General features: G+C 37.0%; 1 protein-coding gene across 2 annotated transcripts in view; it reads right to left on the bottom strand.

The window, feature by feature from the left end:
* The window catches only part of MAN1A2 (mannosidase alpha class 1A member 2), a 107,292-nt gene that overhangs the window by 39,928 nt on the left and 45,103 nt on the right, over positions 1–22,261 (bottom strand). For both annotated transcript variants that reach the window (XR_014945213.1, XM_015873576.2), the window contains exons 4-8: positions 20,377–20,495; positions 18,966–19,046; positions 3,937–4,031; positions 1,944–2,067; positions 1,454–1,547 (exon numbers count right to left, since the gene is read on the bottom strand). Coding sequence is in view for 1 of the 2 variants with exons in the window: in XM_015873576.2 (XP_015729062.2) it covers positions 1,454–1,547; positions 1,944–2,067; positions 3,937–4,031; positions 18,966–19,046; positions 20,377–20,495 (513 nt within the window). In the remaining variant the exon portion in view is untranslated. The remainder of the gene's footprint in view (positions 1–1,453; positions 1,548–1,943; positions 2,068–3,936; positions 4,032–18,965; positions 19,047–20,376; positions 20,496–22,261) is intronic.

Raw genomic sequence — 22,261 nt, 5'->3', positions numbered from 1 at the left:
AAAAACCCAACAGACAGAATTATTTCAGTAAAAACAAGTTGCCCTTTGTGCAAATTATAAATGACTATTTGTATTTACTCGCTTTTTTTTTTCCTGGATGCACTGGTAAGCCTAGACGTCACAGTAATCTATATATTCATTTCAAAACGTGCTGCTAATGCACTTAACGTACACTGCACTCTGAGGAGAATTTTGGTCTTAACAATCAAAGTTGACAACTCTATACACAGTCACTGCAATAATAGCTGTATTCATTTCCCTCACATACCAGATTCAAAGTCAGAAGCAAATTCTCAGTTTGCAAGACAGAACATGTTCTACGGGTTATTTACAGCCAACCACTGAAGTCACCAAAACCTGTCAATGATGTCAAACAAGACAAAAATAGACCATCTTGCTTTTTTTTCCTAAATAAACTTACATTCATAAAAGATGAAGGAACAGAAGCCTTGAAGAAAAAGAACTCTCCCTTCATCACACCCATTACAGAACACTCAACCTTTCTTGGAGAAACAAACAAACAAAAAAAAGCTTCAAGGAAAGAAATCAGGATTGCGTCCATGTCTTCATGTTTTCTTTCTCTGCCTAGACTGTCAGCAATATAAATTTTTAAGTTTTCATATCAAAACTGGAAGGCTTTGATCTCTGCTCTCTTATAACAGCAACAGGGCCCGAGGGAATGGCATGGAGTGGCATCAGAGGACGGTCATATTGAGGGTTAGGAAAAGGTTCTTCACCAGAGGGTGGTGGGGTCCTGTAACAGCTCACCAGGGCAGTGGGTACGGCCCCAAGTTGCCAAGAGGTCAAGGAATGTTTGGAAAATTCTCAGACACAGGGTTTGAATTTTGAGCATTCCTGTGTGGAACGAGAGGTTGGACTCGATGATCCTTGTAGGTCCCTTCTAACTCAAGATATCCTATTTTTATATGTCATTTTCACAAGCCACTGTGAAGAATTACTTTTAAAAACTTCAGTCCCCAACATCAGGTTACAATCTTCATATTCAACCAAGTGAAAGACGTCAAATTTAACAACCACAAACATGCATACTTCCTCAGTCACCTATAAAAAGTACCTAACGCTAACACTGCAAATGGTAATCCACTAACCAGATGACTTGCAGATGAAAAATAGGAACAAAACCAAAATGAAGGAAACTGCTTTTCCCTCTCATTCTGTTTGAATGCAGATATTATCAAATGATAAAACTAAAAGATATGCATCGAATTTCTTAGGAATCTGCTTTCAGAACATAGCATATAAAACCAAGTTACGTGAACTCAGAATGACTGGCAAAAATTGGTTTTAGAAAATTGGAAGTCAAATTAATTCATCTAGATTTCATGTTTTTCAGCTGTGCTGCTCACGCCTCACAGAATAAATCTTCTAATCTCCAACTCAGCAACAAAGAAACAGAGCTTTAGTTATGAATGAATAAAATAAGAATACTTACGCTGACCCCACCGGCCTGTTCTCGGGTTCAAATAATTTGGATAAAGTCCATTAGGACGATCCATTTTTTGCAGTAACTTCCGAATGTGCATGACCTAAATTAAATCAAGAATCAGGATCACCACTAACAACTTCAATCTGCTCTGCATATGTTTTTCTGTTCAGACATATATTTTCTTAAACTTCATCTGAGAAGCTCTCTTGGGGGCTTCCTTTATCTTTTTTTGCTTTTAAAGGGTTGAACCACAAACATCTTCTAAAATGATGCTTTTTAAATGCTTGTTGAAAGAAATGAAAAACTTTTGTTGTAAAATCTGTACTTCAAAAAATAAACCTGCTTGGTAAGAAAGAATTTACTTGTTACTTACATGCAACTAAATTGCAGAATGTTACAAAATGTTGTACAAAAGGCAACTTCCTTTAATGCAGTTTATGATGAAAGAGTATAAAAGTCACATGTATGACTGAAAAAAACTAAATTTGAGACCCACCTTGTTGTAATATACTGGATCCCCTGTTAAATAGCTGAGGTGGACAAATTCCATATGTAGAGTACCAAATTCAGCAAGGATGCTGCTGCCTGCAGAAGCCCAGCCCCAGTTCCGACCCACACCGCTGAGTTTCAAGAAATATATATGAAAAATCAGAAAAAAGAACAAAAAAATTAGAATTACCATACACAGTGCTAGTAACAACCACACCAGCAAATTAAAAAGGTAATAGCAAAGTAATAATCTGTGCTTAACATAATGAAAATTGTGGCACGACTGACTGGTTGGTTAGTTGGTGGGATCTTCTTGGGAAAAAAAATGCAGTAAGTTAATGAACGGTTAGATGTGATTGTAATTCTGTGCATTAAGACACTGATTTAATGCCTTAATAGTGAGCCCAACTTCAACTGTCATTTATTCATTCCATATTCCCAAGAACAAGAATCAAAAGCAAATATCAGATGAGACAAGTATAATTTTGAAATTGGCAGAATTTGCTTCCTTGTTCTGTCAAACATTTGCTGTCTTATCCTTACTTCTGTAAGATACACTTAATGTCAGTATATAGATGGTTGAATAAGACAGGAGTGGGCCTTATCTGTGCCTGCATAGGAAAACTATATGTTTATAGAAAGCAAAATATGTGAGTTCCTCAGACTGGCATAAGGAATCATCAGACTGCATCATACCTTAGATTTTTCGCACTCAGAGACATCTCACTAAATCATAACTCCTAAATTACCTCTGGTTTAATTTGATTCATGAGTTTTCATCATCTTCCAGGATTTAGTCCTTTAACTTAGGAAGTTAACCATACCATCCTGGAGATTACTGGTGCATTCTCTCAAGTAAGATCAGTTATCAGTAAAACTACAATCAGACTGCAATGTATTTATATGTTTTTAAAATTATAATATAGAAAGAATAAAAATGTAAATGAAAAACATCAGTAATGAAGCAGAAATTGCAGTTCTCACCTGAGACAGAACACCTTTAAAAATGCAGTAAGCACTGCTGGAAGACTATAGAAACAAAATTATAGCCTCCTACAATTCTTTAAAATAATTAAATAATTAAATAATATATATGTGTGTATATATATAATTATTATATATATATATATATATATATATATAAAATTAATAATTATAATAATCCTTCTATCAGGTCCTTTATTTTATTGCATGTCAGCCTTGTGACATGCAATCCACATATACATGTGCCACTGTCACTGCCTCATTGCAAGGCAGCCACTGTATCTCCAGCTGTGATGCCAGCAGGCTCTGTACATTACCAGGAGACAGATACAGTACAAGTACTAATTAACAAGAAAGTTCTCGTATCCTAGTAATAAAAACATAAAAAATGCCTTGTGTCAAAGAGTGCTTTCAAAATTTGAGTAAAAACTCAGCACTGAACAAGCAATACAAGATAAATTAGACAAGGTACTTCTACCCTTGTCCACAAGGCGATCTAAGTTCAATAGACAGCTGAACAGTCACCTAAAGGAGCCTATCCATCTCCACTGACCATAGTGGATTTCTCCACATTCACCTTCATACAGCTGAACTGCAAAATAAATTAATACCTCCTCAAACATTTAGAGATTTCTGAAAGTAACACACAGCTCACAAAGCACATAAAAACCAACAAATTTAATTGTGGCCTGCAAACATTTTTGTTTTCCATATGAACATTGTTTATAATGACTAAAGAACTAACATTTAAGCTATAGGACAACAAATGGCATAACATACTCAGTATGGTCTAACAGCAGGCTGAATTCTTATTTAGAATTAGGAAAAATATTAATGGTCACAATTTATTGCAGTTAATGAGGTAGGACAGTCCAAACTCTATTAAAGTTATCTTTAAGTGCCAGGAATAACCATAATCTACAATTGTACTACTCAGAATTACTAATACCATATGTCATTTTTTCAAGTTAGGGAAGCTTGAGAAAAACACTTCCCCACAAAAGAAAACTCATTACCTTTTCAGATTTACCATTGCCCATGGTATACCCGTAGGCGTGTTGAAGGCTGGAAGAAGTTTTCCTGCCAGCTGCACTGCTTTGATCTTGAAAACCTAAGATAGTAGGATCAATTGCAGAAAGTTACAAATTCTGATTTATCTCCAAGATCTGTAAAGATGGAAATTTCTTTGTCCCACCCACACTTTTTATATAAAAAAGCATTACATTGAAAAAAAAAAAAAAAAAAACACCAAAAAACCCAAACAAACAAAATAGATTTATTTTCACTTGTTCATTTCATGAACACCACTAAAATTTGAACACGAGAGGTAAACTTGGCATTTTAATGTCTCTGCTTCCATGCTCACCAGCAACGCAGCTTACATTCCTACGAATGAGGGCTATCAATCCTCCCCCCACCTCCTTCCACCATTATTATTTCAAGTGTTATCTAAAGCAATCTTTAAAATATTCTTTTAAATATACTCACTTTCGCAGCAAAAAGCAAAAGAGAATTCTCCCACATAACACACAAGTGATTTTAATTTACAAACAAACAATCCTTTTAATGATACGCTTAATAAAGACAGAGCTGCTAACTTTTTAGGAGCACTGTCAAAGCAAAACAACACACGTTGTTTTGCTCCCAAAACTCTTCTTTCATTGACAATACATTTAAAACATTCAAAAAGGCTTAATATTTCCTCTCAAGTCCGGCTACAAATACAATTTACTGACAGGACAAAATGACTCTTAATTTCCAGCGTTGTTACTCACGTCTGTAAAAATGCATTTTCAGAGCATAAACCTGCAGTACCTTTATTTAGAATCTAATGTTCATTAGCTAAATGAGTAGATGGGAGAAAAATCCTTCTAAGCATATATGAAGAATCTTTTCCAAGAAGGCATATTTGGCAGATGCCAATGACACAAAATAGTACTTGCTAGCATACATTTCAATTAACTCAATGTGAATATTCCCTGGAAGTATCTTCTTTATTGGGAGACAACATTATTTATCAGTTATAAGTGCTGCACAGACATCTAACAAAAGGAGCTACTGTTCCCCTAAGTAACCAAAGCATCATGGACATATGAAAAAAAACACTGTTATTAACTATCTGATCAATATTCCATAATCAAGAGAAATAAAAGCTTCCTTGAAAGTCTAAGAAAGCTCTGTTGGACTGATAAAAAATATAACCCCTTTCTTTGAAGTCTAGAGGAGGAAAAGAGAAAAACGCATACTGGGGAATCTGAAAAGTAAGCTATCAAGACCATTCTCATTTTTCATATGAAGGTGAGAAAAGATCAATATCTTAATATTTTAGAAGATGACTAGCAAGACATGCAATAGACAAAAAAGAATATTAAAGGTGACATCTAACTGTATTTGATGCAGTGGACTATGGAGAGATGGAGGCGGATAGGAAAGTAATGAGCCAGGAAAAGACTTCTACACAGATACTCCAAATGAGTTTTAAGATGAGGTATGTCTAAACTGAAAAAGAGGATATTGGAATCATCAGAATAGAATCTGATGAAAATGTGAAGCAACAGAAGCAATGTGGTTTGAATGCTTTTCAGCAATATTAGGCAGTCGCTCAGAAAATGCACTTTCACTTAACAGAAAATTCATACAATGCTCTAACTTTGAATAAAGGACCAAGTTAAAACAGGAAGGCATCCTAGTAATAAGAGGGACAGTATAGGTAGAGTCTACAGTAATTAGTATAGGTAGAGTCTACGGTAATTGGGAAAAGAGAAGCCCTGAAGAGAAATAAAAGAGATGTCTTGGCCCAGATACATATAGATGACCTGCTTCGAATCTATAAACATGTGTTGAAAATGCATTCAGAAATCTTAGATTTTTAGGTACTGGATGGGTCAAGACCAGACAGAGCTACTACCACCACTAGAAGTGAGTTAACCTCTCAATGCTTACTCCGTAACAGAATTTCAGTTGTTCAGAGAAACAGCCACTTCAGCATGTGAGAAATTCAAAAGCCGGTGAGTCAGTGGAAAGCTGTGACTGTTCGCTCAGACAACACCATCAATAGTACCTGTGGAAAACTTGCTGAGATGAGAGAAACCTTCCTGTTAGCTCTGTTGAGTGAGGATTCTAAGTTCTACTGATTTAGCACCAGTGAGTAAAACTGTACCTTTGTTTACCTTTTGCATCAAAGTAAACACTTGAATTCACCACACACAGGCCATTACTTTCAATAGGGAACCTTCTTGCTTACTGCTACCTCAGAGTGCCATGAATACCTTAGTACTTCTGGATAACAGTTCTGCCGAGCTAATTGAAGTAGTTTCTTTCACTAAGTTTCAGCTTGCAGTACTGAACTCTTTGTAGTCTTTTTGTAGCTAACCACCCATTTAAAATCCAGCTTGCCTGTTAGGACTTACTGCATGAGTAACGATAGAAGCCAGTGGTGCAATTTAATGCTGAAAACCAAGATAAGCAGTGCTGCTACAAACTACTTTAATGAGCATTTTTGTTTCATTGTCTGTTTACATATATGCCATACTGCTTTATGAATAAAATGCACAAATGCCAGATGAGCAGCTTTAAATTAAATTTCAATTAAATACATTCTATAAAGACATACAACATGCCCTGTTTAAGGTAGGGAACACCCAAAATCTAAAATAGTGCTAGGGTGCTCCCCACTGCAAGTAGTGGTATCCTGCTATACCAGAAATGAATAGGCTCCTTTTTAACATATTTGCTCCTCGTCAATACCACAGATAAAATGAGAAAGGCCACTCATGACAAAAAGGAGGTGCAATAAGATTCAGGTATCACAGTGTGAAATAAAAGTGGGAAAGCACTGTAGCTGTATTTAATAGATGCATATGGGTAATGACTGTTGAAGTCTGTTACACCTAGAATTTGTCCTGGAGAAAATAAATCTGTATTGATATGAAACTGAGCAAGGCAGTTTAAAACTACAATACGCAGACTGAATTACATAAATACAGGTATACCGATGTATACATGATGCACATGTTCAACAAAGGACTATTTGCAGACATTGTTAAAACATGACTCTAGCTAAGGGCCTTTCACTGTCTCTTGTGAGCTATGAAGATTACCAAGCACAGGACAAACAAGATTTACCATTTCTAAAACACAAAGTCTTTAGACAAGAGAAGACTTGTCCTACAAAGAGACACTCTGTGTATTTATATTACCTGCTCTATACAAGAAAAAAATTAACATGGAAATGAAAAACTCAAACCCATCTTAGAAGTCTAGGAGTGAAAAATACAGGAAACAACTTGAAACTAGGCTATGATGTAAATTGGCTCTGTTTTCTTTGTATGTTTCCTTCATATCCATATTTTTTCTCTATCTATATCAAGTTTTTGCTCTAGAAGATCCAAATGCAAAAAAAATTGGCATGCACTGTAAAACCAGCTAATCGCATTTAAACTACCTGGCACTGGTTAACAGTATCCCAATTAAACTGCATAATTTCTTTTCACTTCCATGGCACTGGTTCCAAAGTTAAATTCTGTCCATTTTTGAAGAGCTTTTGTATCTGAGGTTCTTTATACCAGTCTGCTAACATCACAGAACAAATGCTATGAGGATCTGGCATATAAATACCTACTCAATTGGATAATTCCAGTAAGATATAATGAACTGTCTAGGTGAGCAAGGAACTGGCTGCTTGGAGTTAATTCCACCTTCTATTAATTTTCTGTTGTTATATGGAAGTTGTTTTCAGCCCAAGAAATTTTTTTCTCTCTATTATTCCTTCTTTTCTTACATGAATTCTTTGCTGTAAGTTTGCACACACAAGCCATACTAACATGACAGCTTAGTTGCCTTCTAAAAGTAATGATCCTGAATTTGCACAGCTTACCAAGAAGAATCACTCACACCTAACTAAGCATGCTCCAAAGATGCAAGTGGGCTTATTCACCTACCACTTAAATCATTTCTTCTTGCTGTGGGAGCTTCTGCAGCTCAGGGAACCAGATGTGAGGGTACAGGAAATGTCTGTCATCTAGCTTAGACGTCCCCCCCACTAGTTAAAAGCAGCAAGATAGACTGTTTTAGAGCAAAAAAAAGCAGAATGTGGAGGATAAAATGTATCTGGACAGCCATCAGGGAGCAAAACAAGAGTCATCAAAGGGAAGATGATCAGCATAGAGCTTTACCAGCAGCAAAGCCAAAGTAGTACAGATAAGGCTTCCAGTCCCACAACTCACACAAACTGAAGTATCAGTGAGAAGAAATTAAGGGGCATGACTAAGAACAGAAGGAAAGAAGTAAAAGGTAGGAGGGAAGGAAGGCCAGAAAAATGAATGGAGGGCATAAGTATAGAAGGTAGTAACAAAAAACCATGAAAGAAATCAGGAACAAGAAACACAAGTATGAGAATCACAGAACTGTAGGGGTCAGAAGGATTTCTGGAGGCCACCAATTCCAATCCACCCGCCAAAGCAGGTTCACTAGAATAAATTACGCAGGAAAGTAGCCAGGTAGGTTTTCATTGTTTTCAGAGAATGAGACACCACAGCCCCTCCGGACTGCCTGTTCCAGTGCTGTTACTCTGACAGAGCCAGGGATGGAGATGAGGTTGGCTGGCCTGTAGTTGCCTGGATCACCCTTCAAACCCTTTCTGAGAATTGGTGACACAGGCCACCCTCCGGTTTTCAGGGACCTCTTCCATTCTCCAATATCTTTCAGAGATTATAGTGAGAGGTTTAACAACCATTTCTACCATCTCCCTCAGCACACATGGGTGCATCCCACTGGGGCCCACATATCTGATTATGTTCTTTGGCCTAATGCTCTCTGATCAGACCCACCAAAATCAAAGGTAAATATTCCATTTCCCAGACTCTCTCTTACCTCCAGGTCCTGGGATTGCTGAGGGGCAGTCTTAGTAGTAAAGACTAAAGTAAAGAAGGCATTCGTATCTCTGCTTTCTCAGCATCCCTGCTACCAGGACACTCACATCCATTCAGAAGCAGACCCACACAATCGCTACATCTTTTTACTACTGACATACTCAAAAAAGCCTTTCTTATTATCCTTGACCTCCTTTGCCAGATTTAATCTCAAGTAGGAATCACAGAAACACTGGCAGAACAGTTTCTCATCAGCAGAATAGATTCTTCTGATCTAGAATAGACCCTAAAATATCTGTATCTTAAGATCCCTTTCTAGGTAAAGGTATCCAGGCAAAATAAATGGTATAACCCTATCTTGGTGGAGTATATTTTAATCATCAATCAAAAGCATTTTGCTACTACCAACTGTTCTACAGAGCAGAGTAGCAGGCTATACCATGGTCCTAGAAGTCTCAACCCAACTGGTAATACATTATCTCTGCAAATCCTAGAAAGGAAACAGTGTTATTAGGAAACCTAAAAATAGTTCTAAGTAAAACAATTAATGAGAGTCCTTTCCATGCAACAAAAGACATATGACATCTCCTGTTATTAATCTCTGGCTTTTCTGGCAACATTTGCTCCTGATACATTCTGCACTCATGTAAAATACCTTTCTAATTTCTCCCATACTTTTGTCTACTACGTCAACTCTTTCGTTCTTCAGCTGTGCTTACATTGAATCAGTTCCTACTTTAACAGTTATTCCTGTCTCCTGTTTCCCTTCAGTGTGCCGCCAAGCTTTCAATTTGAAATCAATCTTGATTTCCCCTTCAGACTTTGGCAGAAATGACTCAGTCCTCCTTAGACTGTATCTGCCTTTACCAAAAGCTAAACATAGTGTGAAGTAATATGTAATTTCATCCACGTACATTCACACCACGTACACTCCCTCCTCCCATTGGTATGATGTGACAAATCAGAGTGCAAAAATCACACCCTGAAAAAAAAAACCAACAAGAAATCACATAGCTTTTACATTCACAAAGCATCTTTTACACAGCGTCAGTTATACTTCATTACATTGCACATGAAAGTGAGTAAATAGTATTTTGTTGTGTTTGATTTTTGTAATGGATGAACTGGTTTGTTTTCAAAAGATTTACAGACATATTTAGTTTATCTACTGTTAATACATAAATAAGGACCAAATTACTAAAAAAAAGAAAAAGGAAAGCGGAAAACAAGCTATAAATCATGAATTATTAAGTAAGAAGCCTTCATGGTTGCATAAATTCTGCAAGGCACTTGGAAACAAACAAACAAACAAACAAACATTTATTTTTGAAAATGGTAGAAGAAATACCCTACATTCCTGCAGAATAATTTATGCATCTTCTGGCCTGAAGAAGAAGACAAAGATTTTCTTCTTTTATGCCTTGCAATCAAAGGCTCAGAGCAGTGATCTCATCTTTTGTATAAAGCATAATGAAAATATAAATACTACATTAACTTTAACTTTAAATACTACTTGCTGCCAGAGTGAAATCTCATATCCTGATTATTGACACATCCAGGACATTTCTGCACCTTTTCATCATCTTTCTACTATTTCTGATGCTTTTACACATCCTTTTAAAAACATTACTACCAAGAAGTTTGCAGCATAAAAATGAGGTTTTATTAATGTCTTAAACAGAAATAAATTCCTCTTCGTGTTCAAACGTCATAAATCCAAATGTTTACATAGGCTTTTTGTGACAGGATTTCATATCAAAAGCTCAGATTCAAGCTGAGGTGAGTTCTACACCTTCAAAGTCACAGCCACTCAAAACACATTCCACTGTTCTGCTGATCAGGTCAACACCGGTTATTGCTGTGGGTTACTTTTTGTTTAGTTGCTTTACTTCCTTATAACTAACAGCCAGCATCTACATCATTGGCAACATTAAAAATGATTTCATTTGTACAGTTCAAATTATTGACTTAATTTCAATAGTTTTCTACTTAATTGCCATTTCAACACTAGCAAATCAACAGACAGCTCATACACTGCTATGAGAAAAATTTTGTTATCCATTCTCTATTAGATTGATGACCTCATTTTCTGTTAACTCAGTCCTAGAGGCAGGGGAGGAGGAGTGAAAATGGACTGACTCACAGATACCTAGGTCAGCTTAAACGACCTATTCTGAATATACATTGTTTCAGGTCAGGCTTCTACATGAAATGCTGTATTTTGAATTAGAAAAAATGAACGTTACTAGGCCAGGGAGCTTCTTAGTCATTGCAATGAAGACATTTGCTGGTTTTACAATTAATAAATTCTAAAATATTAAGCAGATGGCTTAACGAACTCTTGATAGCTGGTAGATTTGAAAAGCTCATCTTTGTCACACATTCTCAGAGGCAACAAGACTTTTCTAAGTGACATTTTGCTTGTTTTTACTTATTTTGGTTAGCTGCCTTTGTAGCATTCATGGTGTTTATTTCATTTTTCTCTCTCAGTATCTGCTCTTCTCTAAGCACATTTTAATATTTAAATCCCTTTATAAAGATGGAAATCTAAAGCAACGAATGCAAACAAGTTCCAAAACATAAAACCAGCCAAAGATGCCTTGTGCTAAAAAGTGATCACACCTGGAGTTGAATTTTATCTTTGTTTTAGAGTGAAAAGAAACGTTTAATAAGAACAAAACCAAACAATTGTATGGTCTCAGCTGACCAAAAAAGATCCCAACTTCCTCTCAAAATGAAATCAATTATGAAAACCCTTAGTGCAGAAGCTAGCAGAGGAAACTTGATGGGTAGAAATTACTGTTATATACTGCCAACAGTACTGCCAGTAAACGAACATTAAGAAAGTGACAAATTAAGACTCAGTGCTTACTGAAAGCAGTGTCCATCAGCATCAGTGTGACTGCTACACTACTGAAGAGGGAGAGAAAAACTAATAGACACGACCATCAGGAAATACTTGGCATGCAAGAGATGACAAATGATCTATTTTTTCTTAACTTTTAAAACCCTTCAGGTGAACACAACCCAAACTTCAAGAGCGGCTATTATTATACAGTTAAAATTCTTTCTATGTTAAAACAGCTTACCCTTCAATTCTACCTCTTTAAAGCATGTTGCATCAATGAGCAAACCTACTTCCAACCAACCTACAGCAAACAGAACTGCAATGAATTAACTTTTCTCCTCTTTTTCACATCTACTGGTGCTACACTGTGTTAACATGCTACAATACATCATTAGACTAACTAAAAATTGCCCATCAAGAAAATGTTTACTCCAGGAAACAGAAATACATAGATATAACAACCTGGCAGATACAACAACCTGGAACAGGTTTATTTTGATTACTTGTTCATTGAGTACTGCATACATAACAGCCTTTACTCCTCAAATGACAGATTTCATGTTGAATTTATCCACACAAATTAAATCACCCTGCCCAGAAAGATGCATCATTTTCATGGTGTTTATAAAAGAGATAAAAGCAATCACGTAGGGGAACTGTTTATATATAAGGCTGGTATAGGTAAACACAGTAAATCATTAATCTTTTTCACACTGCAAATGCCATAAGGAAATAACTTTTTTCAACAATAAATCTGTACGCTATTACTTTGTTGTACTGATAAATCAGCAGCAGACGATAACACTGTCATAGCAGTATTAGTATCCACCATACAGCAGTCACTAAATAATATTTGCTTTCTTTTCTTTACTTGATGCTAGTTCTTTGCACAGCAACTGACACTTGTACCTCAGGCTTCTGCTATACGTTATTGCCAGCAGAAATGTTTTATGTGCTGTTGCCAATCACATTTCAATGCTTGGTGAAACTTAACTTCATGACAAAAACCAAGCTCCCAACAAGGGCTCTCTCCATAGACAAATGTTACTCACAGATAAGATACCTTGTTTTTCTAAAGGGAAGGTGGGGCTACACCAACATACCTCATGGATCTCATTGCAGACTGCTAACAAGTAACCTCTAGTCAAAGCATATAAATATCACTTATTAATCCTGATTTTTCACTTGGTTTATAAAGCAGAACATACACAACAACTGGAAACTGCCCCACAGTTCTGCTGCAAACAGCTGCTGCAGAATTCCCATGGAACTCCTATAGCGAGGCCTAGCAGGATGCCACTGCCTCAGTGTTTGGCTTTATTACAGGCTTCCCTTCAGATGTTTATCAAGAGACTTAAGTCTGAATTTACAGAGACCACCATGACCCAAAGAAAAGAACAATCTTAGATGATGCATAGGCTTAATCAATATTAAAGAAGTAGTATGTAGGAAAGCATAATTAAGATTACAGCAAATATATTTAACTACTAAAAGTGAACACGACTGAAAAACACTGAAATCAAAATTTCAGCTAAATGTCATCAACTGCCCTGGACACAAAGACGCCCCACAGCAAGCTCTTGGATACGCTCACTCCAGGTACGTTCTCACAAGATCAGACGATACAGTTTCCATCCCTCAAAAATACACAGGATCTCAAATCCTAACACAGACACATCTTGAACAGCAAGAACAAGATATAAAGCGTGCTGTGAAATTACAGCAAATTCAATAATTACAGCCAAATCAAAAATGCTTAGTCAAGGCTGAAAGTTTATGAAAGTACTGTAGGCCAAAACAAGATGTATTAATTAAAGTTTACTATCAAAAGACTTCAGGCACTATCATCAAGACCAGCATCTTCCAATCCATACAGTCACCGCAAGGAGGAAGGAACACTGCTATTCAGTTTACCAAGTACCTTGAGCAACACCAAGGCCTAGTATGTTTGTGGACTGCCACGTGGTGTCACAAACAAGGATGGAGCTATAGCCCTAAGAAAGGTGCAGCCTTGACATGTAGGAGGCAAGAGACCCCATCAGCTGGGGAGATGCAAATAACTCTGTAACCATCAGTGGATGGCGCTCATTTCTGCACAGATAGCACTTGTCCCATAATAAGAAACTGAGTCACTACAGAGAGAAAACTTCTTGGAGCAAGGAATGAGTAAAAAGTGGTCCTGAAGAACACCCAGAAGATGGTGGCACTGCTGCTTCCCTTCCCGCTGCTCCTGTTTTTCCTGCAAATCTTGACTCAGAAAACTGGTTTCATCAAAGTTATCAAACAACTGGGAGGGGGTTACTGCCTCCCAGTCCCTTCTTAACAAGCACATATCCTGCAGTACAGGCTTAGCCAGCTTCACTGGTTCCAGCCATATCAGAAAATTCACTTTCTCAGCCTTATGTTGTCTTCCCTCCTACTTTGGTGAGACTGTGTCCTTCCTTGAACAAATTTCCATTTGGAAAGCAGAAAGTCTAATAGTGTCTTCACAAAGGCTTGGAAGCAAAGAAACTGCTCCTAGTAGGTTTCAGCATCTTCATTGCTGTCTTTTGGATGGTCTTCAGAAATAAGGAACAGTGGGTCTGGATGCTGCAAGATGCTTCAGGAATTTCTATTTGCTATTATGAACTAAAAATCTTCGCACAGCTAACATAAAGAACTGCAGCTTGTTTATACTGGCAGCATTAGTATGTGAGGTTTTCCCTGTACTTAATCATTTCTTCCCCAACCAAACACTGGGGATAAAGTAATAAAAAGTTACAGCTCTTGGACCATTTAATTTAGTCCACTTTGAGAAAAATCCTTTTCTGCTGAAGATTCCGATATGATACTCCATAGCAGCTTCTGACTGCAGACATTTTACTGTCCAAGGCCTTGGGGACATGGCAATTCCTGGTCTCTTGGTAGCCTATTCTCTGATTTGACATTATTCAGGCACACTCTTCACTGATGTACTCTGCAACTTCTACAATAGCTTTTAGCTGTGATCTGTTGGCAAGCTTTGCAGTTTCAGCATTGATGCAGAAAAGCCAGCCAGCTCATTTCTACTTGGTGTCATTCACTCTTATTGATTGCATGCTAGTTGCTTTTTTGCACCAGAAGTTGAGAGCATTTAGGGCAGGCAGTGATCTTACAAATCAACCCTGCTTACTTCATCAGATTATTATCATCTACTCCAGCACCCCAAAAGATCCACATACACAATAGCGACAAAAAGAAGGGGAAGAACACATAATTAATCATATATCCAATCAAGACCAAACGACTGGTTTGTGCTAAGAAATGAATGTACTCGCACCAACACACATAGCGAAAACTTGCTGGCCTGAGCAAAAGCAACAAAAAACCAGGACTGTCATCTGGAACAAAATCTTAAATTGGAGAACTCTACAGATATCACAAAACAATTCCAGAGCTGCATCCTGATAAACAAGCTATATAGCATGGCTGATTTCCAGGAAATAAAGCAACCACATCCTCCTCCGTGAAGAGTATAGTCAACTTGAATCTGATAATAGAAGTGTAACTTAGAATATCATCCCTTTTTTTTAATGCAGTGTTTTATCCTGTTTTCATCTCAGTATATACATAACATTTTCATTAATCATTTCTATCCTTATAACATACAATAGAATTATATAAAGATCATCATTAATTTTGGATAAGAAGGAACAGGCCCCTCTTACACAGTACGTCTAAGGAAACAACTTGGAGCAAACATAAAGGAACATATTGTTCTTGGGAAAATGCTAAATAACATCTTGGTGGAGACAGCACAAAATTAAAAAAAAAGCTTGGACTCATTACTGAAGAAAAATATTTTTGTCAGCAGGACACACAGGAAAAAAAACAAATACTTGAGGCTTAACGTGGCCATAAAAAAGTGCTTTTTTCTTTTAACATTTAGATAAGGTTGATTTCAATCCTAAGCTGACACATTCGGTGTTTACTCTGAAAAAGGCAAAATAAGCATTTCATTTCTATTTCTGTTATATTATCAACCATATCACAGTCATCTCTGAAGCATAATGAAGACAGTGTCTCCAGAAGTTAAAGGACTGTTCCAGGCATTACTGAGAAACAGGCTGGCCAATTTAGACAAGCCACTTATATTTTTTCACCTCTGTTTACCTCACTTGATACATGGAAAAGAGTAGGCATACTATCAGCAGTAAACAGCATAATTAAAACCATGATCACACTTGATCACAACCTAAGCAAGACCTGTAATGTGACAACTGAAATACACCATGGTGACCATAGGGTCATGCTAGTAGTTAAGCTAAATATACATACATACATACATATATACATATATATTTAAGTAATGTTTTTCTAATTAGAGCAGTAAATCAGACAATTCCATCTAAACTAACAGCTATATTTAAATGCTATGACTAATATCTAGCACTATGGCTGATAAACAATAAAATTGCATTAAGCACAATTATCCTCTCCATACAATGGAGAAAAGCAGGCAGATAAATCATACTGATACACTGGAGTAATAAAATGGTCTAGGAAGGGAATATGAGCAAATAAATGACAGCTTGATGAACTCATGAAAGATACTCTATCACTAGATAAAGACTTCCTTTAGAGGAATAAGCCCACGTACATGTTTCCTAAGCTAATTGTGCAAAACACCAAATACTTGGATCAGACTTGCCTGTCTTCTCTGCGGCTGAATATGGTCTCCTCATGTCTGAACACAGTTATAAAAAGAAATAAGGCATTCCCCAAACCTGAGCTGATGAATTCCTTCCCTTCTTGTAAGATAGAAGGGAGAAGACTAGACTGGAAAACCTTATGTAAAAGATGTTTTCAATAGTTTAGCTGGGAAAGGAGTAACTCCAAGAAGTTCTCACCAGAGGAATATATTTGTCTGCTGGGCTCAATTATTGAAAAGACTCAAGTTTCTCTGCTCATCTCATTCATGCTGATATACTGCAGAGAAATTACCCAACTTGGCAAACCAAGTAGTCTCTGAAGTACCAGAAGCAGTCCTATACGCCAAATTATTTGAAATAAATGCAGCCTGAACACTTAATTTATGAGTTCCTCTATTGAAAAATGAAGATAATACATATGATCATTTAACAGGAATGTTCTTTGACAAATTGTGAAGTGTTTAAAATCCAACAGTGAGGCCGATGCCATAAAAATAATTTTAAAAGACAACAGTCAGCTCAGCAGCCACAATTTAAGAGAGCACCCAGCTTTAAAACACAGACAAAGCATTCAGTTTGGCTGCACTCATCTACACAATGGGGCAGAAGTATATTGTTAAGGTGCTAGTGCCAGAGTACTTACTGACTTATCTAAATAATCCAGTTACTGGTGACTGCTGCTCTTCCTCTGAGGCTGTTGGTGTTTGTGGTAACTGACTCCAAGGGTACGCTCTAGTTTAAGTTATCCAGAGATAAGATCAACATTCCTGGCTGAAAAGATGATGTGACACTGCCCTGCTGCTCAGTGATCAAAGATTTCAGTGATCACATAGTACTTAATGTCATCTGAGGTCCAACTGACAGAAACAAAGATTTCTAGAAAGGAACAATTCTTCACTGTGCTGCTGAGATCACATACACTAAAGTAGGAATCATGTCTCCTTGTAACAGTTCCACAGCTTAGTTGTTGCAGCTGCTCCCTGGCACAAAACGAAAACCACAAGCAGCTGAGACTACCTTTCATGAAACAAACTTTGCTTATGTCTGCCAGCAGAAGAAAGCTTTTGTTTGGAGGGTCTTCAGAAGAAAACTGGTGGGTAAATAATGCTGACCTAGATGAAATTCAGCACCTGCTTCAAGTAAATACTTGGGATGATCATTCAAGGTCTTTTATGCCTTTTGTTAGGGTGAAAGCATAAAGTAAATTAGGCTGGAATATCACTGCACACTGGCACAAGCAATAGCTGCTATGAAGGCTGTCTCCCTGAGGGGGTGCCACAGCAACCAGTTTTAAAGGTTGATTTGCAACACTGGGGCAAGGATCATATCACCACGGTAAAGTACTTAGCTCCTACGAAACTGCTGGAAGAACTAAGCCTGACAGATTCTGGAAGCAGAGAAAGGCTCACTGCCATGAAGGTAAGCTCAGTTCTTAAGCTTCTACAAGGGAAATGGAGTGGCAAAATTCCATGTTTCTCTTTTCCTTCAGGCTTCCTCTAACAACACAAATCAGTGCAACAGAAAGGACTCCTTGCAACTTATCCCTCTGTAGACACAGTTCTTGGAGAATGTGGACAAGAAGGATGAAGAGTAAATACTTGAAAAATGAACTCAACATTTTCTTGAAGATCCCCACAGGATCTCTGTTGCGTCACTATGTTCTTCTTCTAAAGCAAAGTCATTCCTAACAAGAAAATTCATGGGTCCCGGCATGATGACAACAAATTAAAGTTTCTTCCAGCTCCTGTTAGAGTTCCAGACAAATACTTGAGTACTTGCTAATACATTTACACGATGGTCCCCTAAACCAAAGGAAAGAATACATATGGATACCTGAGAGCATATCAAGGCTTAATCTGTGAAATATGGCTGGAAGCTTTATGTCTTAGGCAGTGGATTACAGAATGTCAAGTAATTAAATATATATATGTATATATCAAAGACACAGAGAACAGATCAAAAGACAGCTAGCTGTTAAGATGTGAGAAGAGATATGAGTTAATCTGTAAATTGGGTCAGGCTCCAGTTTTGTTGAAGTATGTGAAGTAATGGGGCATGAAATCACAGTGTTATTGGAAGACCAAAGTCATCCATGATTGCAAGTCTTTGGGTATATGCATCCTTTGAATACAAGGATGCCTTTAGATAAGCACTCAAAAGCATAAGCCTCCAATCTTTCTTAATATGTGTTAAAACTGGGATGAAAATGGCGTGATATTTATGTCTGTTACCAAGAAAATGGCAAGTAGACTGTTGTACCACTTTAGCGAAGCAAACCTATAGCTTTGCAAGACAAGTGACAAAAATGATTATTTCTACCTTTGTGGAGTTGCAGACTATTAGAACAAGTTGTTTTTGGCAGTAAAGAACAGGGACTTGACATTTCAGGTTGATGTTTACTGAAGTGAACTTCGTTTGAAAACACCTCAATAAATAAAGTTTGAAGAAGTTATCTAACAAGGTACCCTAATTCAGCTTATACCTGTACAGAAACAAGTTTTAAAGATTTTATGAATCTCGGTACCACTTATTACTGTGAAATTAGTTTGCAAACTACAGATATGCCAAGATTCTAAAAAAAAAAATAATAATCTTCATATGCAACCTTTACTTGTTAAAATATATTAAGTTTCACAGATGTCTTTTAATCTCCTTACCTCTTGGCCTGAAAGGTAGTACGCTGCTAGAAGGCCTCCAATGAAGCGAATATTGACCTCAAAAACAGATACTTCAGAATTCTGGAACACGAAGAAAAAGTAAGTAATTAACCATTCTTCTAATCAATAAAGAAAAATGTCACCATGACAACTGGGACACAAGTAGACAGTCTTAAGTTGTGCCAGAGCTTGTTTAGATTGGTAACAGGAAGAATCCCCCAGTGTAAAAGGGGTCAACATTGGAATGGGCCGCCCAGGGAATTGGTGGAATCTCCATTCCTGGGCATGGCACTAAGGGACATGGTTTAGTGATGGGGCCTGGGAGGTCATCTTGATGGTTGGACTTCAGGATCTTACACGCCTTTTCCAACCTAGATGATTGTATGATTTTGTATCCAAAACCAAAGGTTTTTACTATTTCACTACCTAAATCCATATGGAAATTCCTGTGGAATTTCAGTTCCAGCTTCAATTGATTTTTAAAAATCAAATCAGATTTTATCTTCTTCTCTGATCATGTTATCACTACAAAGTGTATTTGGAGCTGTTTGGGAATGGTGTGAAAGAATAACTTTTTGTAACAAAAAACTTTGTGCCATATAAGGAAATCATTCAAGCCTTCTATGTTTAAGGCAACTTGTCAACCTTCATTACACAGCAAGCTGTAATTCAACCCCCGGTGTGACATGTAAATTTATTCCAGCTAAATCATAAATTAATTCTGCAAATTCATAGAGACAGCCACACAACAGATGAAAGCCATAGTAGCTGATTTATTCCACATTCATGATGGCACCATTATGTCTACACCATCTCTGACGAATTTAGCATCTTCAGTTATAGATTGAATAATTATTTGGCACTAACTAAAAAAACATGAAAGAAATTCTACTTAATATATTTGCCAGACAGTGTATTAAAATGTATTTAAAAAAAACACAAAAAACAAAAAACATCAACAAATCCTTTTTGAAAGGTAGGATTTAACATGAGGATAACAAGAAGTATTTGCTCAATTCTGACTGAATATCAATGCTTCCCTTTGTTGGTCTGGAAAGAAATCCTCTTTCATGACTCCATTACTACTCAGTAGTTCCAGTTACTATGACCTAGTAAAGCCTTACTACTTTACTGTAGAGGACCTACTCATTCTCACTGATCACTTTTCTTTCATTCTCTAACTGTATTTGTACTTTGGAAACAGTAGATGTATCTTTAATTATAGCTGGAGCCTTAAAGGTATTCTGTTGTGGGTTTGTTTGTTTTTTAAATAAAGTCAGAATCAGAGAACTTCATTAAAGTTTGAATCTGAACTTCAGATGCAAACTCCAGCTGAAAAACTTCTTTGTCCTCTCTCCAGGCAGAACACCATGAAACAGACTAGAGACATAATAGGACAAGTTCTACTCACCACACTGAAATCAAGATTCTTGTCAATCCACTCTTGTCCTTCTCGGAATTCATCATGAAGCCCCATTATATAAAGAGTGTCCAGTGCATCTACTATAGTAGCACCCATTTGTGAGTTTCCTACACACAAAAAGAAGGATTTCTATTACAAATGATGTTTATTTATCTTGAGCGTCACAAGCATAAGGAAATAACCCAAACAGCAGCAAAACAAAGTTACTAAAATATGACAGTACAAGGAATAGCCAAATTGAGCAAGGAATTAACAGATACATAAGAGGATCACACCTCTTTCAAAGCTTCAGTTCTCTGACATGGTTTGGATCCTGTGGAGTAAAGACAACAAAGGACAGGAAAAATAATCTCTTATCTATTTTCATAACTTGAACATGAGTAACTCTTCTTTGACACAAGAACAGCAATGCATTCTGCTTCAAATACTACTAGGAATTCTAGGACAGAAGCATTTAAAAAACACACACACACAAAAGATAAAGCAATATATATATGCAGCTATGCCTTGCATTTTCCAGCATTTACTACTGAGCTGTTTTGCAGTTACAGAAGCTAGCTACCCAGAGCCTGAAAGCACTGATTGACAAGCATGGTGCCTAGGCTTGGCTTGACAGGTAAACCAACAGAAACCAAGATTTTTCACTTTCTTGTCTGCTAAGCCTCAAAACTCTTGAGGTGCTAATGAATTCTGGAATTATCATCAAAGAACCACCTCTGAAGCCAAACGAAAATCAATGATGCTTTATCCTAAAATACCATCTGAAACAGAAGCAGTTGATTGACGAGCAACTTCTGGGTTTGCAGGAAGAAGACAGCTGAACAGGTGTCAAGTTCCAACTTCCTTAGGCCATCTCAACCTAAGCTCCTGCACATAGAGGCACAGATCTTTGTTTCTGGAGGAACATGAGAATTACTATGGGTTTATTTATTTTATGTTTGAATTTCTACAGGGCAGTGTTACTACCTGGTTGTTTCTCTTCATTCCTTTCTGCATTTTATTTACTTAGAGATTGGTTTATTTATTTATTTTTACCTACAGCACAATAGTAACTTGAATCAGCAACCCCACAGCAACTCTTCTAAACACCTAAGTAACTGTTACTTACAACTTAATTTCATAAATTAATAAATTAAACACAACAATCTTGCTCACAAAGTAATCACCAACTAATTTCTTCAAAAATAAGCATTCACCTGTTTTAATGGATTTGAACTAGATCTATAAAGTGTTAATTCACAGGTGTGTTAAAGAGTACTCAAGTTCAGACTGGGATATGCTACATGTCTTAAGATTAATCAGTAGACATACCCTTTGACAAGTTAGCCACTAGGCACACTCTTAGCTCTCAGGGAATGAATCGAGTTCTGCGCATAAGTACTGTAATGTAAATCAATTGTTCAGGATGAAGTGTTGTTTTGGGGTGAGTTACAGAATGCACTTAACTTGTACTGTTCCATGAGCACAATAAGACAGTTTTCTAATTTTTCACTTCAGAGAGATGCCAACTGGATCATAACACAAAGACTAATTTCAGTTCTAGCTGGCAAGGTAGTTCTGATGTAAAGTCAGAATGCGTAACACTGCTATGGCACACAAAGTATTTTCTGTTGTTTTATTTAAGCCGCAATGAAAATGCTTCCAAGTACACAAGATGTTTGAGTGAATAGGGATAATACATTGACAATCTCTTTCATGCAAGATCCTCTCCTTCATTGTCTGCAACTGCAGAAATAAACACAGTTCAACAGAACAAAACAGATTTCTCAGCATTTTTCCCCTAAGATTCAAGCTGAGGTGTAGGTTCATGCTCTGATCTTTCTTTCTGGGCCACACTCCAGGATCTCCCTTGTGACTTTTTGCTTATCTTTCC

This window comes from Coturnix japonica, chromosome 1, assembly GCF_054131305.1.
Source record: "Coturnix japonica strain WE chromosome 1, WE-NBRP24, whole genome shotgun sequence".
In the NCBI taxonomy this organism is placed as follows: Eukaryota; Metazoa; Chordata; class Aves; order Galliformes; family Phasianidae; genus Coturnix; species Coturnix japonica.
The sequence above is the reverse complement of the archived record's forward strand: the minus strand, read 5'-3'. Positions and strand labels throughout refer to the sequence as shown.